The 18647-nt window shown below is 37.5% G+C and overlaps 1 protein-coding gene across 1 annotated transcript in view; it reads left to right on the top strand.

Moving 5' to 3' along the window:
• LOC112934595 (leucine-rich repeat-containing protein 7) overlaps nucleotides 1-18647 on the top strand; it is a 155198-nt gene that overhangs the window by 96987 nt on the left and 39564 nt on the right. Inside the window, 1 exon segment of the mRNA XM_072745077.1 lies at nucleotides 3522-3641. Within this exon segment, the coding sequence (XP_072601178.1) occupies nucleotides 3522-3641 (120 nt within the window).

The following is an 18647-nucleotide window of genomic DNA, read 5'->3' as shown; positions in this document are numbered from 1 at the left end:
AAAAAAAACCTCCAACCTGTAAATCCACATAAGTCCTCATGGACAATGGCTAAAATTACCAAAATAATAATGTTAGGACTCGTACAGATGAAATAGTGAAATGCTGGTTTAAAAACCATCTAAATGTTACATTACAACCCTTGAGATCATAACCATTTATTATGAAATTTGGCATACCTTGGTCTTCGTAATACCTATTTTTTTTTAAAAAATATATGCAGAAAATGAATAACCATAATTTTCACTAGAAATACTTCAGGGAAAATTGTTTTTCAGACATTTTTGAATCCGTGGTAATGCCTTTCGTGAACTATATGCCAATTACTAAGCGAGACAGATCCTTGAGTTCTTAAGGCATACATCCCAAGACCTTTGCAATGCGCCAAATGCTAATACCCCTCTCGTATTACTTCTCCAGCTTAATGTACTACGTATAATTTGCCAAGCATTCGGTGCACCCACTAATTAGCTAACCAAAGCAAAACTACCAGACTCACTAAGCCCATTTATTCATAGATGTGACTCCTACACCTATACAGACTCACATATGGACACACGTAAGCACATGCATGCACACACTCACACACGTGGCATATATGTCACAGATATTCATGCACATTTTACGTCTCAGCAAAATCAGAAATTACTTCTTCCAGTAGTCCCTCATGGTCATTCCCAGTGGTCGAAAACGTAAATGTTAAATCTACAAATGTCCACAGTCATTTCCAGGACTGTATTCCTTCAGCAAAACTAGCATTTGTGTATTTCTTAACAAATATAATTTCTGATTTTTCATAAATCATAGTGACCATTTTCTCTATGATTTTAAACTATTTAAAGACCTACAGAATTTCTTTTTTGGGGGGGTATATTTTTCAGTTGTTCCTTTTAATCCTTTAAAGAATTTTAACAACTGAGCAACTGCATCTATGTACAGTTCAGTAGCACTTTATCAAAAGTACAGTTTTTTTGTAAATAGCTATACATTTTTTGAGACAGACTGTGAACCCATTTGTATAATTCTCTTTTGGACCACCCCAACCCAGCATTAATAAACGGCTTTCACAGTCTTTCTATTTCTCCAAACTTAAGCCCCCAGGGCACCTCACTTGTTAAAAAACAAACAGGCCACAGCACTCTTGAAATGAAGAAAGGAAATTGCTTTCAGGAAGTTGTTTTAATTTTGATGTCTAGTGAAAGGATTTTTTTCATGTGTCTGCATGTTTATGTTTTCTCTGACCCCTGTGATGTAGAATCGGTGTGGTTGCTAATTCTAATTTTAGAAAGAGAAAGATTGATTCCTAAACCAGTGAAGAGCCTACACCATCATGATATCAGGATTTTTGACTAAAGGGTTTTCACGTTTGTTTGTTTTTTTAACACCAGAAAGAATTCTGCAATTCTCAGTTGTTCTCTGTGACTGGGAGTCACATCTGGGCAGCAGAAGCAAGACTAGTGCAGGAAATAGGGGAGGAGAGGAGGATGCTATGGAGGGGGAAAAAAAGAAAAAGATAACTGCACTACATTTTGGCCGCATCTCAAAAATAGATTTTGCACACACACCTAGCCAGATGAACACATTCATTATCCTACTTCACTGGCAAAGAAATAAAGCCAGAATGACATGGATATTAGTTTAAACCATCAATTTAAACCAAAAATAAACAAAAGAGCACTTGCCAGTAGTGCTGACCCTAAATACTTCTATTTTAACTGCTTAATTTTAATGATTTGACTTGTCATATTTTAATGTCCAGAAAAATTGTATGAGGGCATATGCAAACATGTTCATCTGAATGAAAAAGGAAAAGACTAAGAAATTAATACTTGAACACAGACAGACAGGCATTAAGTAGCTATCTGGTTTTTTTTTTTTTTTCAAGTAGTATGTACTTTAAATGTGTTACCTACATGGGATTTTTCAAACAAACACAAGTGAATTCATTCCTAGCTAATGAACACAGACAGACAGGCATTAAGTAGCTATCTGTTTTGTTTTTTTTTTTTTTCAAGTAGTATGTACTTTAAATGTGTTACCTACATGGGATTTTTTCAAACAAACACAAGTGAATTCATTCCTAGCTAACCTTGATGCTTCGATGCACTACTTTTTTTCTCTTTTTTTCACACTTCTGATAGACCCATGAGAAAGGAGTTTATATGACCAAAGTACAAGAAGAAAATTGAGTTACCTCCTTACTTTTCATTATGTCCATGAGACCTTAGGAGAACTTCATCTAGGGTCATAATCTTATTTTAAAACAGTCCCAAGCAATCCCTTTTTATAAATGCATGCAGTCAGAATGCAGATTGGATGGTTATATAATTGTTTTTGAAAAAAAAGAAAAAACGACTAGGACCACTCTGTGTAACCAGATGAGGGCTGCCAAGCAGCTCAGCTGTGCCACGTTGTGACGAGAATGGCCCAGTTCTCCCCTCCTGGGGTTGGGCAGCTCCTCACACAGAAGAGCTGCACATACACCCTCCAACCAGGCTTTATTTATCCATAGGGACCCTTCAAAACATATACAGAAAATGGTGTAGGAAACACTGAGCGTAATTTCTCACCCACATAAGATTTCCCCAGGAAATCAAGGAGTGCCTGGATAGCCTGTAGGTTAGGGCAGGAGAAAGTCTTCCAGAAAAGTTGATCTGCTTCCACAGGAAAAACAGACTAGTACTGTATCCCTCCGCTGGAGCTGTCTTTCTGATGGTGTGTAATCAATCACTTGCTATTACTCAGATCAGACCAGCGAGCCCACCCCAGTATCTAATATTAATAACAATAAAGGGGGTATTATTATTATTTATTAAAAGTAATAAGCAGTAAATCCGCTAAAATATATGACGACTTTGAACTTTAAAGCACAAATGATCTATATAAATAAATTCAGAATCAAAACAGTCATTTATTTATGCTGTGATTCTAATAGCACAGTATTTTTTTATGTTCCTCTCATATTTCCCTAAAAGCGATTCTGTAGGTAATGTCATAGAACCATAAATCTACACTATGCTACTATTAACACTGTTTTGGATTAGTGTGCAAGGCATGTTCTACCAGAATCCGTACAGCCTTATAAAATTTGTTTAAGTTGTGGTTGGAATATTGAAAGTTATATACTATGCATCAGGTGGTTTCAGCTTATATTCTAAATGGTAAGATCATACTAAAGAAATGAATTGAGCAGGTTTTAAATGTTGTGATTTTAAAGAATTGGTTGATGTTATTCTGATTATATTTTTTTATTCAGGTACTGTAAATAATCTAAACTTTTCTTTAAAATTCAGTAAATAACTCTAAGGTGGTTATTTTAATTGAATTTCTCACTGCGTCCAAAAGCTGTCAATTTAGAATTCTTATGGGGTAAATAGTGTATAATAATACTTCCAGTTCAGGATATTTGTTTTGCTGCAATTAAGCAAAATTAATCTTATCATAGTTACTAGGGACTCTTTTCAGAAAACTATGATAAACTTCTATTACATCACTAAAGAATGCCATACCATTTTCGCAATAGACCCCGTCCCAGCAAAGCAACATTTTAGACAATGGACAAGAAGATGTATCTCCTAGTGGCCAATGGAATCCTTATCCTCTTGGGAGGCGGGATGTACCTCCGGACACCATTACTAAAAAGGTAACCAATTTCAAATTAATGACACAACCCATGAAACCTGTGCATCCATTGTAATATGTAATCCATATCTTGTGTCTTAGCATCATTTCTAATTTTGTAATAAATTTAGGCTAAATATTATCCCACTATAGGGAGTCTAGTTAACTATAGGTACATCGAAAAGAATGAGAAATGAACACTCCCAAATGTTCAGAGTTGGGAACAAATTTTTGTAGACAATATCCTGCCACCTCTCTGCAGGTACTATCACCTCTTACCAGTGCCGGGCTCCCACCTTCAAAGTGCAAGTACAGGAATGACCCTCTTTAGCTCAGCAGTATGGTGTGTAGCCAGTTTGTGTAAAATGAAATTTGACTAGAAAAGGTTGATTGACCATTTTTAAAGTCACAGCAGCTCATTCAATAAATCCATTCAATAAATCCTTATCGAGCAACTGTATGTACTCAGCTAGGTATTGAGCACTTGCTAGATACTGGGGAACAAAAATGAGTAAGATGGTGTCTTACCTTGAAGACCTTTTAGTCTACTGAGGTAGCCTAAGTGGTAAGTAGGTAATTATAATACCACCTGTTAAACTGCCGTGAAGGGAATGAAAAGAAAAGCACAAGATGATCGCAACATATATGAGGAACAAGGGATGGGTATTCCAGAATATATTTTTTTAAACTCATATACTCAATAAGAAAAGACATACAGCACAATACAAAAGAATGGTAAAATACAAAGGGAGTTGGAATAGTAAATAAATATTTTTAAAAACTAAATATTTTTGGCAACCAGAAATGCAAGAATAAAGATGCTATTTTATACCTATTAATCACAAAAGTCAAGTCTGAAAAATGTAAGTTGTTTGCAAGTATAGGAGCAATGGAAACCATTTTATGGTTCTTATAGGAATAAAAAGCACAATCACTATGGTATCAAATTATCTTACGAAGCTGAACATGCACATACCCTACATTCCAACAATTACCCTCGTGAGCTATTATTCAAGACACTTGTAATGTTTACAACAGTAGAACACTGGAAAAACCCAAATGCCCAGCACCAGGAAAGCATGTAAATAAGCTCTGTTATTCACAAAGAAGAGTATTTTATAGCAGTGAAAATTAGTTAATCATAATTATGATAATGTGTATAAACTTTAGAAACATAATTTGAGTAAAAAACAAGTTTCAGAAGATGGAACACATCAAAACTCATATTTATAAATCTCAAAAACAAGCAAAACTAAAAATATATTGTTTAGGCATAAGTACATGAGTCAGAAAACTATTTTTATAAGGGAATGGTTAACAAAATTTATGATTGTGGTTATTTCTGAAGGGAAGGCAGGGGTAGGATCAGTGAGGAAACTTGCATTATTCTTGCTACTGTCTTGTTTCTTAGGCCAAATTGTGGCTCTTACATTTAGTTCTTAAGTACACAAGTGTTTATTTTGTAATTGTGCTTCATAACTTACATGTATAATCATATTCTTTACTTGTAATCTAGGTGATGATTTTCCTCCTGATGACTACTTTCCGCTGCTTTTTTTTAAAAAAAAAATGCATATTAACTATCAAATTATTTTACCTAAAATTATTTATTGTTAATGATCTTATTTGTATGTGTTACACATGTTATTAGTCTACCTATTGGGCAGTATTAAGCATAGCAGAAAAACATAACAGTGTGATTGATGCTATAAAGCTGGGATATAGGGCTCTGAGAGTATCTGGGAAGGGCGCCTTTTTAGTAAAGAAACTGAAGTTGAGAGGAGTGATGTAAAATAAGGCAGGAAGGTAAACAGAAGTTTGATCACACTGCACTTTATTCTGAAGGAAAGGAGAAGGGGAGCATTGAAGTGTTTTAAACAGGGGAAAGCCAAGATTAAATTTTCATTTAAAGAACACTCTGATAGCTTTACAGAGAAGGAATTGTAGAATAGAAAGACTGAAGGCATTGGAACCAGGTAAAAAGCTTCTTTTGTGATCTACGGTGGTTGGGAGCAAAATGCATAGATTCAGTATCTTCTTCAAAGGCGAGCCAACATGATATTGTGATTGACTGGACGTGGGATAGAGGAGATAGATACAAGCTCCGTGGCTGACACACAGGTTTCCAACTTAGACAAGGGACTGATGTTGTGCCATTCCCTGAGATTGCAAGTAAAGGTGGAGGAGAGGAGGGTAGTTTAAGTTTTAAATGTGTTGATTTGAGGGAGGTTTAGGGTATCGGAGTGATAATGCTTAGTGGGTATTTGGATATATTTATCTGAAGTTCAGGAAAGAAATCTTAGCTGAAGATACAAACTTAGCAATCATCAAAATACATGTCACGATTGAGCTGTGAGTGAGACAGATGGATGACACAGAACTCCATGAACGCCAACATTTAAGGGATGTTCTTAGAAGAACAGAGAAGGAGTAATCAAAGATTTTATCAGTAGGGTTATTTCTGCCACACATTATAGAAAATTCAAGGGAAACAGCCTTGAATGTTAGGTGAATATTTAGCTAATTATCAAGATTAGAGTTAGCCTCCAGTTATTTAACCTAAATACTTAGGTTTGTTTTTTTTCTCTCTCTCTCTCTCTCTCTCTCTCTCTGATCTTCTATCCATACTGTTGGCTTTATCCTAAAATTGGTTTCTCTCATTATTTTAAGTTGGCTGCCAATGACAAATGGAGATACAAGCTTCCTCTTTCAAATCAGTCAAGGGAGAGAACCAAGTTCCTAACAGCTGTCTCTGATAAGCAAAACCTCCCAAATCCCTCAACAAACCTCTTCTTACATCTCACTGATTCAAAATAGCTGAGGACTTCCCACCCCCCAGCAAGTCTAATAAAATCATGATTGGCTTTGACTAATCAGTTGCAGTAGAATAGATAGGGCTTTCAATTCCAATGATCACTAGGAAACAAGAAGGAAAAACTAAAAGGAAATAAAGTTTTAAGTAGGGAGTGGCCAACAGTGTTACGTGGTGCCAAAAAAAAAAAAAAAAAATCAAACAAGGTAAGTATAACTAAAGGCTCTTTGGATTTAGAAACAGAGAGGTCGCTGGTGGCCTTGGCAAAAGGAGCTTATTTAACTGATGGAGTGGAATCCATTGGAACCTACAGTAAGGAGTAGATAAACATAGAAACCTCGAAAATTCAAGAAAGGAATGAGAGTATTATGGTAGACTCTGAAGAGGGATAGAAGAAAGACAAAAGGAATATTAAAGATGGCAGACCTCTGACCACATTGGAAGGCTGATAAGAAGATACTGGTAAAAAGGAAGTTGAAAATCTCAAAGAAGAAAGGAAGAGAATCTATTTCTTTATGAGGAAATATAAGAGGATGAATATGATGACAGGAAGTTCAGGGAATACCTATCAGAGCCGAGGGAAGGTGGCCTGACCAAAGGAGGGAACCATATCCACTTACATAGCTGCAAAGGGCTACTCTAATTTTTCCATAAAAGAAAAAGATTTATTCACCTGGAATTAACAGATGTTTACATTATCCATCCGTATATCCATCTTACCTGAAATTATTTTCAAACTCCATAATATTATGTTCAATCATATCATCAGTACAAATCATGATCACTTGCTTGCTTCTCTACTTGCTTTAAGAACCTCATGCAACCCCGTAGGGAGTAAACATTTGTGAGGTTGTTGATCTTATGAAAGACTAACACAATTGTTTAATGTACCTGAAAACGTCATAACCTTCTATACTTCTTGTCAAATGTGAAATGATGTAGGATGTCTTTCGTGTGTAAATTCATTGGTATCTTCTTCCCACGAGATGCATTTTCAGACTACCCCAAGTTATAGCACTTTTGCCTAAAATCTGAGATTTTAGAACATACAGATACATCTACCTATTATCACACGGAGAGCATAAATAATCCTCTAAATTTTCAAATTCAGGTTTTTATTGTATAATAATAAAATATATAATTGAATGTAATATATATAACAGTTGAATATATTAAGTCAATTACTATTCAGTGAAAAACAACCTAAGGAAATGAAAATGGTAATGGAATTATCAGCCCGGGCTGCAGGATTTACTGAAATACCTCTGAAAATTATACGATTATTTCTTGGGTTTATATTTCATTCTACAGTGAATGCTTTTAAAAATCAGTACTACATTTTGTTGAAATGAGTAGTCATTGGGCCAGATAGAGTGAGAATGGAAAATTAAAAATTGAACTATTAATGGAATGGGGAATCAAAGGAAAACAAGTAGTGAAGTCTTAGCCAGCTCCATTTGAGTGTATTTCTTGAGGTCTCTGTATGTATCAGATATTTTTTCATCTTATTGCTATGCCTAGAGGTACTCCTGTGTTACTGCCGTGATACTCCCAACTGTGTGGTATCAGTGCTGTGATACTACTGTGACCAGAAACCACTGTGCTGCTTCAGAGATGCTGTGGGAGACATGGGTTTAGACTGAACGGTGACTGAACCATAGCTCTCTGGTGAACTAATATCAATAGTATTCATGGGGATGCCCACGAGTGCCCCAAGCACCAAAGGAGAACAAATTTGGGTGCCCTCCAACACATAAAATATTTTAGACATGCAAAGTAATTAGACAAAAGTTGCTCATCGATCAGAAAGCGTTTTGTTCTTTACCTACTGTTTCTGTCCTGAGGACCTGAGAGTGGCTCATCCTTGGCAAAATGTGTGGGAGTGTAAAATCTGGACTTGTTCTTTGTTCTCTTTTCTTTTCTTTTTTTCTGAGTGGCGAGAAGTAGGATTTAACTGACTTGATAATTCTCTCTTGCCACGTCAGTGTCCAAAATCTCAAATTTTAAATGTCCGTTTATCCAAAAAATATGGGAGTCATTGCTAGAAGAACATGTCACAGCCAACGTAAATCTCCCCGAGTTCCGAGTGGTACTACTCCAGCACTTTAAGGATTGCTATTAAAAATTTTGCAATGGCTGAAAACAACAGTATTTTCAAGGATATTTGTATGTTAGACTCCTTTCACATCTCTGCGTTCACAGCTGTAGTCTATTGGATTATGCTGCAGTCACCTTGGTAAGAACTATCATGTACCATATATTAAATATCACTCTGTGGCGGGCATTGTGCTGAATGTTCTAACGTATTTCTTCATCTAAGCCCCATGACAACCATATCAGGTAAGTACTAGTATTTTTATCCACTGTATAAGAGAAAAAAACGGAGGTTCTCAGAGACACAGAGTTTAGGTTAGATTACATGCCAAGGTTTCACAGGTGACTAACTCGCCTGCACTTAGAAAAAAATAGTAAAATAGAAATAGAAAAAATAGTAGGAAGGTCATAGAATAAAATGTAAGTGGAAAATTTTTCATTTTAAAGTCAGACATTAGGGGCACCCGGGTGGTTCAGTCGGTTAAGCGCCTGCCTTTCGTTAAGTCATGGTGCTCAGGTCGTGATCTCAGGGTCCTGGGACGGAGGCCCCCAACCCCACCCCACTCAGCGGGGAGTCTGTTTCTCCCTCTCCCTCTGCTCCTCCCCTCATGTGCTCTCTCTCTCTCTCAAATAAATAATTATTTTAAAAAATTAAAAAGAATAAAAAATAAAATCAGACATTATACTCTGATTTGGCCAACTCCTTCCGTAGGAGTCACAAGGCTGTTTTTCCCTAACTCTGAAATGATAAACTCTTTTAAGGATATTAAGCCTTAAAAAAAAAAAAAAAATACTGGGAGTCTTAAGGTTGAATATCCCTGAGAAGATTTAAAATTGAAGGATAGAACAATGCTGGACAGAAAAGCATTGCAGCCCAAAGGCTAAAGTGGCGTATTAAAACAAATGAAACTTAAAACATTTCCTTTCCGGAAAAGGCAATAACCAAAAAACTTTAAAATCCTTGTGATATTAAATCTGAAAAAATTTTAATATGTAAAGACTAGACTTTCAAAGCTCTCTTTTAGCATTCATGACTTTTCCCCTCCCACGTGTCTATTTTTCTAGGTTAAGTACGTAATTGCTTGGCAGCTAGAATAATAAAGATAGATAATCAAGGGTCAACACCGGGATGGACACCGTTGAAAAGCAAAGCATAAATACGTAGCTAATTTAGTCTTGGCTCACAAACTTATCCCTCGTGCTGAATTTGCCCATGATTTTCTCACATCTCTGGTGCCAGTTCAGCCATGAAGGGCTTCATGATTGCCAGATGCTTGGCATCTCTGAGGCATGCCCAGAAACTCATTAGGAGAAACTTAAAGAAATTCAAGAGAAATGATATGGGCCTTTTTTTTTTTTTTAAATCATTTTCATGTTCATTTTATCCTTTCTTTCCAAGGCCCCCAAATTGGAATTTTTGCTCTTTCAGATCATATGAAGAATTTTTAAAGTTTTTAATTAAGTTCCTGGGAAGGAATATTCATTCCTTATTTTAATTTTGGCATTTCTCATATATCTTAGTATAATGCATTTTACTGCTTCTTACTACATGTATTTAGAAAGAAAAGGTCCAAAATACCTTCTGAAAATCTCATGTTGTGTCGCTGTGACCATCTGGTCAAAACATTATTTTTGTTTTAAGACAACTGAATCAGGGGTACCTGGGTGGCTCAGTTGGTTAAGCATCCGACTCAGTTTCAACTCAGGTCATGACCTGAGGGTCCGGGATCAAGCCCCTACGTTAGGCTCCGTGCTCAGTGTGGAGTCTGCTTGAGAGTCTCTCTCCCTTTCTCTCTGCCCTTCCCACTTGTGCATTTGCTCAGTCTCTCTAAAATAAACAAATAAATTTTTAAAAAATAAAAAGAGCAAGTCAAAATGTGGAAGAAGCAGATAGGAAAATCATCCCAGGAGACTTTATATATAAAAGATGAGATACAGGGAGATAGAAATGTTTCTCGTTTCCATCAACTACATCAGAATCAGGAACATCAGTTGTGGTTTAAAATAAAAGTGAGATTAAAAAAAAAAATATTCTGAACCCTTAAGAATTGTCAGTTCTGTAGCTAAACTCTCCTTTTTTATACAGAAAGAGGTGTGTCAGGTTGTGTAGGTTTCTCCCGAGACTTTGTATTTTTCCTTCCCAGTGTAGACCAGTAACAGAGAGGAGCCCCCGGGGGAGAGCCTGGCCTGGGTCAGTCCACAGGCGAGTGGGAACAGCTTTCCCCATCACCGTGAGCGCCCAGCCCGGTCCTGGCTCCCGCCTTGTTGCTTCTCCTTCCCAGGCCTCATTTTTTGTGTCTGATGGGAGCAAATTTTGCACTGGTCCGAGTAGGTTTTTCTTTAATTCTTCTGGTAGACTGGCCAGCACCGAAAATCAGGAACAGACTGGAATTCCTCCTACAGCCATTCGTAACTCCAAACATTTTTCTAAATGTTAGGAAACGGTCTTCCTGAACCACTTGGCTGGCTGAGATTCTCCTTGCTTCCTTCATCCTCTTCCTGTCGCCCTCACTCATGGTGGTGTCAGGCTCCGTGTTGAGCAAAATAAAGACTGTCCCGATACCTGTGTGATGGCATCTACGGGGCTGCGGAGCTCCAGGAAGCGATAGCAGCCAAACGCACCCTCCGTCGGTGAGCTCTGCCCGAAACCCAAGAACTGAGTCAGTGGAAGGCCAAATTGATGAAGTCATACAATTACAGATTTTTAAATTACAAAAACAAGAAAACCTTCGCACAATACGTCGTCCCCAGAAAGACGTTTCTTACGCGAATGTACGCAAAGTTTTACTCTTGACCAAAAGCCACTTTTTTCAAGGACCAAAGTTTAAAAAGGAGAGGGGGACATTGGGAAGATACCAAATGCATGAACCTCTATCCCTCTGGATAGAGCAGGACTCTGAAAATGACTCTCTGTACCTAAAACAATGCAACCCTACTTTTCTTGGCGTTTGGGTACCCGGAAATAATCTGAAACTGATTATTCGTGTAAATCTTACCCTTAGATTGAAAAAGGGGTTTTAAGCAACACACCAGTTGCCTGGGAGGCAAGCGTACCCACCCTCCCACAAATACCCCTCCAGGTTAGGCAGGGTCAGGAGTAAGAGAGGTAGGTAGGGGAAAATCATGGCTCTTGTGGCTGGGTATCAATCATGGATCATACTGTTAGCATCCACTCACTGGAGGCTCTTTGAAATTTCTGGTGCTTTTTTTTTTTTTTTCTGATGCTAATTTTTAGTGACTGTATTAAGAGCAAGCACTAACTTCTTCCCCTGACACCTATATGCCTTTGTCTCTACTAGAACAGCCTCAACATGGTCTTTATGGCATAAATATGTTATTGATCCAGAAGAGAATGAAAATGCATTGCTAGAGGTCAAGTTAAAACACGTACAACAGTCCAAGGAACAATAATGGGAGTTGTGAGCTAAGGGCTCAATCTCGTCTTGAGAATTTCAATTCGCATTCCTTTTATGTGACCAGAATCACAACTGTTATTCAGATGGACTCTTAAAACCTAGCTTATTGATGGCCAACATGTTACCTTTTCCAGTAAATCAATGCGGCCGTGTCTTTCCCTATACTGGAGAAATAAGAATGAACATAACCGATTAGATTCAATGCCCGCCCCCCCATAATTGCAGATTATTGATCTAAGAGAGAGAAGCCTGAATAAATATAAAGACTTGTTAAGCAACAACTAATTGCCAAAGCAGGAGTACGTGACCTGTAGGAAGTCAAAAATTTTATGAAAAGAGGAGCCTTCGGAGGCAGATCCGTGTCCTCAGTAACAGTCGCCGGATCAGGAAGAAGACTTTGAAGAAATCAATGAAGCAACTTCCTCTATTTAATGATCCATTTCAAAGATTTGTTTTGTTAAGCTGACAGCTAGGATGATGTAGTTTTAATCAATTTATTTTAGTATTATGTGCTTCGTAGACGTTTTAAACTTACCCTATTTCTATCGCGTAATGGAGTTTGTTCTCAAAAATAATGCGGATAGGAGGTGGTGGAAATGTCAACGGAAGACAAGTCTTCCCTAGGCGTGCAGCTGAAGAACGCAGGACTGGAGCCCAGGAAGCTGTTTCTACAGCCGGGTCTGACCAGGTGTTATTCCAGGAAGGGACCCGCCCCCTGGCCCCGACTCAACCACAGAAATTCAGAAAACATCATAGCGTAGCCCTGTTGCAGTAGCCAATAACCCTCAACGTCAGCAATATAGGAGACAGAGTTAGCTAGTACGTTTTGCCACAGCTTGGTATGGTCTCTTCTGTTCCCTGCTCCGAAGAGAGAAACCCTGGCTCCAGTCATGTGCTAAAAAATCATTTTTGAGTGCTCTTCTACTTGTTCTTGACCCTACACATATCAAGTATTGTAGATATTCTTTTCTTTAAAGATCGTATTCATTTATTCATGAGAGACACAGAGAGAGGCAGAGACCCAGGCAGAGGGAGAAGCAGGCCCCAAGCAGGGAGCCCAATGTGGGACTCGATCCCGGAACCCCGGGGTCATGACCTGAGCCGAAGGCAGACGCTCACCGCTGAGCCACCCAGGCACCCCTATTTTAGATAATCTTAAAAGCACTTGTTTTCCAAACTTCATTTTGTTCAGTCTGACACATTTACAAATTCTTTACTTACTTTTGTGAATCTCAGAAGGAACAGAATCAGGAGCTCTAACGCATGATTGAAACCTACCTATAGATTCTTGCATCATATTGAATTTTGTTCATTTTCTTCATTTTGTTTCTCAGTAATTGAGCATATCCAGCTTCCTGATCATATCGTCGAAGATTCCAGCCACCACTTCCTGTTTAATACTGTCTCCATTTTCAAAAAAAAAAAAAAAAAAGAAAGAAATCACCTCAATCCTGTCACCAAAAACCACTGGTAAAAGTGATAAAACTGCACCAAATAGTGAATCAATCCCTGTAAAATGAAAATTACACCAAAACATGAAAACTCAACTATGCACTAACCTGCAGAGGGAAAAAAAGAATCCCAATTTTTTAATTAGCTTTTAAGGTCTTGCTTTTTTTTCTTTTTTTCTTTTAAGCAGGAGTACAAACAAACAAACAAACAAAAACTGTGAGCTTTAAGTTTGACCTTAATTGGCCCTTGAGCATATTAAGCTTTGCTGTTGAGTGTCTGCAGTGGGGAAGAGAGGACAGTGATGCATATCTTGTAAGGTGGTCCTAAAAATTAAGATCATGATGTAAAATACTTATTACAATGTCTGTCATGTTGGTGTTTAATTACTGGCAGCTATTATTATTATTTATTTTTTTAAGATTTTATTTATTTATTCATGAGAGATACAGAGAGAGAGAGAGAGAGACGCAGAGACATAGACAGAGGATCACACCCTGGGCTGAAGGCAGACGCTCAACCGCTGAGCCACCCAGGCATCCCAGACTGTGTTTTTTAAATTTGTATGTGCTATTCTCCATAAAAGAGGCCATTTCTCAACATCTGAAACAAAATGCCTAATTTACTGCTTGCTAGCAAAGAACTTGTAAGGCACAGAGATTTCTGAGTAAACTGGAGTCTGGGGAAAGCATGGAGTTCAAGGATTGGTGGATTTTTAGAAGCTGGAATATTTAGGGGTTCATTGACTTTGAACTGGCGAAGCATGGTTATTTGAGTGAGACTGTTAATTATTGGCTAACTTTTAGGAGCGATTTCTAATGCAAATGGTCATTAATTAATCGCAACAGCTTTAAAAACAGTTCTTTGGGATGATTATTCATTGCCATGTCCAAAGAACAATCAGACCTTTATTTAGCAGGGAGCTTTGTATTCTCATTGCAATTACGGAGTACTTACTATACACCAAACAATATGCTCAATTTATTACATTATCTTCAATCCTCACAATATTCTGTGAGGCGGTTGTGGTTGTCTACAGTTTTCACATGATAAGCAGAGGGCTTAGGTAACTTGCGTATGACCGCATAACCCAAAAAGTGATAGAACGAGAAATAAAACCCAGAGTCCTCGGACTCCAAAGACTGTGCTATCTGTACTTCCTCTATTATTTTTTTAAGTTAACTCCTGGCATTTCTACAACCCCCCCCCATTTCTATAATTTTGTCATTTTAAGAATGCCATACAAATGGAACCCTACAGTGTGTAATCTTTGGGGATTAGCTCTTTTACTCAGCATAATTTTCTGAAGATTTGTTCACGCCATCATGTGTGTTAATAGTTTCTTCCCTTTCCTCGCTGATTAGTATGCCATGGTATGGATGCCTCCGTTTGCTTACCTGTGCACCCCCTGAAGGAAACCTGGGTTGTTTCTGGTTTGGGCCTGTTATGAAAAAAATTGTGCCAAACATTCATGGCCAGGATTTCGTCTGACTGTAAGTCTGGCGTCTAGGATCAATGTCCAGGAAAGGAACTGCTGAATCATATATGGTACTTGCACTATTTAGTTTTTTTTTAAGAAACTGCCAAATACGTTTCCAGAATGGCTCTACCATTTTCTCTTTGCAGCAGCAGCTTCTCAGTGATCCGGTCTCCCCTCATCGTCCTCAGCATTTGTTGGGGTCACTCTGTTTTATCTAGGCAGTCCGACACGTCTGTAGTGATGTCTCACTGTGGCATTAAGTCCTCTAATAGCTGATGATGGTGAACATCCTTCCAGGTGCGTGTTTGCTGCCATCTGTATTGTCTTTGGCGAAATGCCCCTTCGTATCTTTCAACATCATTCCAGGTGCATTACTTAGTTTCTTACTTATGCGTTTTGAGGTCTTTCTCCTTGATGCTGTTCTTGTCAGCTACGTGATTTGCCAATCTTTTCTCAAACTCTTTGGTTTGCTTTCCATTCTCTATGTTTTATCTTTACGCCTGTGATCTATTTTGAGCTGATTTTTATTTATATCAGGTGTGAGATGCAGGTCACGGTCCATTTATTTTTGCCTATGAATGTCCACTTGTGCCAGCACCGTTGGTTGAAAAGGCTATCTTTCCTCCATTAGATTGCTTTTGCACCTTTGCCAAAAATCATCTGGGCAGATTTTTGTCAGTCTGTTTATGGGTTCTCCGCACTGTGCCATTTATCTACCTGTCAGTCCCCCTGCCAATACCACAGAGTCCTGATTACTGTAACTATAATAATCTTGAAATCAGGCTAATTCTTCCTATTTTCTTTTTCTTTTCCAAAAATCATAATAGTTATTCTAGTTTCATTGCCTTTCGGTATAAATTTTTGAATGATCTTACCTATATCCATACAAAAAATCTTACAGGGATTTTTATAGGAATTTGTTAAACCTGCATATCAATTTGGAGAAAATGACAGCTTTACTATGCTAAGTCTTCCAATCCATAAATATACCTTCATTTATTTAAATCTTCTTGATGTCTTTCATCAGCATTGTGTAGTTTTCAGACTGTAGGTGCTGTGCAAGCTTCATTTGATTTACACCTAAGAATTTCGCTTTTGTTGCTTGAAATTTTGATGTTCACGTCTGTGGCTAACATATGTAAATACATTTGAACTTGTATCCTACAAACTTGCTTAACCCACTTGCTGGTTCTAGGAATTTATTTTTGTTAATTCTTTTGATTTTCAATGTAGACAATCATGTCATATGCAAATAAGGACGGTTAATTTCTTCCTTTTCAATCTGTATGGCTTTTCTTTCTTTTCTCACCCTATTCTATTGACTAGAACTTCCAACACTATGTTGAAAAAGAGTGGCGAGTGTGGACATCTGTGCCTGGTCTTCATCTTAGGGAGGAAGTATTCAGTTTTGCAACATTAAGTATTATGTTATTTTTTTTTTATTTATTTATTTATGATAGTCACAGAGAGAGAGAGAAAGGCAGAGACACAGGTAGAGGGAGAAGCAGGCTCCATGCACCGGGAGCCCGATGTGGGATTCAATCCCAGGTCTCCAGGATCGTGCCCTGGGCCAAAGGCAGGCGCCAAACCGCTGCGCCACCCAGGATCCCTTAAGTATTATGTTAGCTGTAAGTTTCTCGTAAGTGATTTTTTATCAGGTTGGGGAAGTTCCCCTCCGTTTCCATACCTCTGGGAGTTTTTATTATGAATGGGTGCTGAATTTTGTCAAATTTATTCTGCTTTCATTGATAGGATCATAACGATTTTACTTCTGTAGCCCATTAACATGGTGCATTGCATTGGTTGATTTTGAAATACAGAGCAAGCTTTGAATCACTGAACTATGCCCCACTTGGTCATGGTGTATGTATCTTTTTTTTATGTTGCTAAATTCTATTTGCCAGTGTTTTCTTAAGAGTTTTTGCATTTATCATTGTTTGTAGCTTACTTTGTTGTGTTTGTTTTGTTTTGTTTTTTTGTTTTTTGTTTTTTTTTGGTACTGTCCTTGTCTGCTTTTGTTATTGGGGCAATATTTGTTTCATAAAATAAATTGGGCAGTGTTCCTTCCTCTTCTATTTTCTGGTGAAAAATGTAGAATTTATGTTAATTCTTTTTTTTTTTTTTTAAGATTGACTTATTTATTTGAAAGAGAGAGAACACAGGCAGCAGGGCCAGAAGGTGAGGAAGAGAGAGAATCTCAAGCAGACTCCACACTGAGGGTGGAGCCCAATGTAAGGCTCCATCTCATGACCCATGAGGTCATAACCTGAGCTGAAACCAAGAGTCTGAAGCTTAACTGACTGAGCCACCCAACCGCCTGATGTCATTTAAACGTGTGTAGAATTCTCCAGCATAACCATCTGGACCCGGAGATTTCTTTCCCCGAAAGTTTTTAAATTATAGATTCTGATCTGGATAGTTACCGGGCTATTCAAATTATCTGTTTCATATTGGGTGAATTATGATAGTTTGGGTTTTTTCAAGAAAGTGGCCCGTTTCACGTGCATTGTCAAATTTATGAGTGTAGAGTTATTTGTAGTATTACCGTACTAGTCTTAGGATGTTTATAGGATCTGTAACGATATTCCATTCTTCATTCCTAATTTTAGTAATTTGTATCTTCTTTTTTTTTCTTTTTCAGTCTTGCTAGAAGCATTTTATTGATCTTTTCAAAGAAGCAGCTCTTTCCATCTGTTTTGTCTGTTACTTTGTATTTCATTAATTTCTGCTCTTTTCATTATATCCATCTTTCTGATTGCTTTGGGTTTATGTAGCTCTTCTTTCCCTAAGCTCTTGATATAGGATCTTATTTATTGATTTGAGGCTTCTCCTTTCTAGTACATCCATTTAGGGTCATAAATTTTCCTCTTTGCACTGCTTTAGCTGTGTTCACCAGTGTTTCTGTGCCATATTTTCATTTACATTCAGTTCAATGTATGATTTTATTTCCCTCAAGACCTCTTTGACCCATGGATTATTTAGAACTGCATTGTTTAGTTTCCAAGGATTCAGATAGTTTTATCTCTGTCATTGATTTTTAGTGTGATCCTATTTTGGTTGAAGAATACATTCTCTATTATTTCAATTCATTTAAATTTATTGAGATTTGTGTTCTGGTCCAGGATACATTCTTATAAATATTCTGTGGGAACTTGAAGATACTGCGTATTCTTCTGCTATCAGGTAGAGGGGTCTCTACTGACAATTAGGTCTGGTTTGTTGATGGTATCACTGTGTTCTATATTCTTCTGATTTTTAGTGTAGTCTAGCAAGTGTTGAGACACGAGTGTTGTGATCAACTATAATTGTGGGTTTGTTTATTTCTTTTTAAGTTCTATCAATTTTACTCTATGTATTAGCAGCTCTGTTGTTTGCTGTGTACACATTTAGGACTGCTATGTCCTCTCAGTGAATTGACTCTTTTTTTCATAATGTAATAATCCTCCCTCTCTTTAGTATATTTTCTCTGCTCTGAAATCCACTTTATCTAGTATTAGGACATGACATATATTTTTAAATCCTTTTACTTTTGGGACAATATTTTTATCTGCCAAATATTGTTATATTTGAAATAATGTCTGCATATAGTTGAATAATGTTCTTTAATCCCCTCTGTCCAGTGATAAATGGGGGAGAGATCTTTTAATTTATGCATTTAGTCTCCTAGCATTTAAGAATTGACCCATTAAGGTTTACATTTCTTAAAGATTTTATTTATTTATTTGAGAGAGTGGGCATGAGCAGGGGGAGGGAAAGATAGAAGCAGGCTCCCCGTTG

The sequence above is a fragment of the Vulpes vulpes genome, unplaced genomic scaffold (genome assembly GCF_048418805.1).
Source record: "Vulpes vulpes isolate BD-2025 unplaced genomic scaffold, VulVul3 Bu000000626, whole genome shotgun sequence".
NCBI lineage: Eukaryota > Metazoa > Chordata > Mammalia > Carnivora > Canidae > Vulpes > Vulpes vulpes.
Note: the sequence above shows the minus strand (reverse complement) of the source record. Positions and strands in the feature narration are given on the sequence as shown.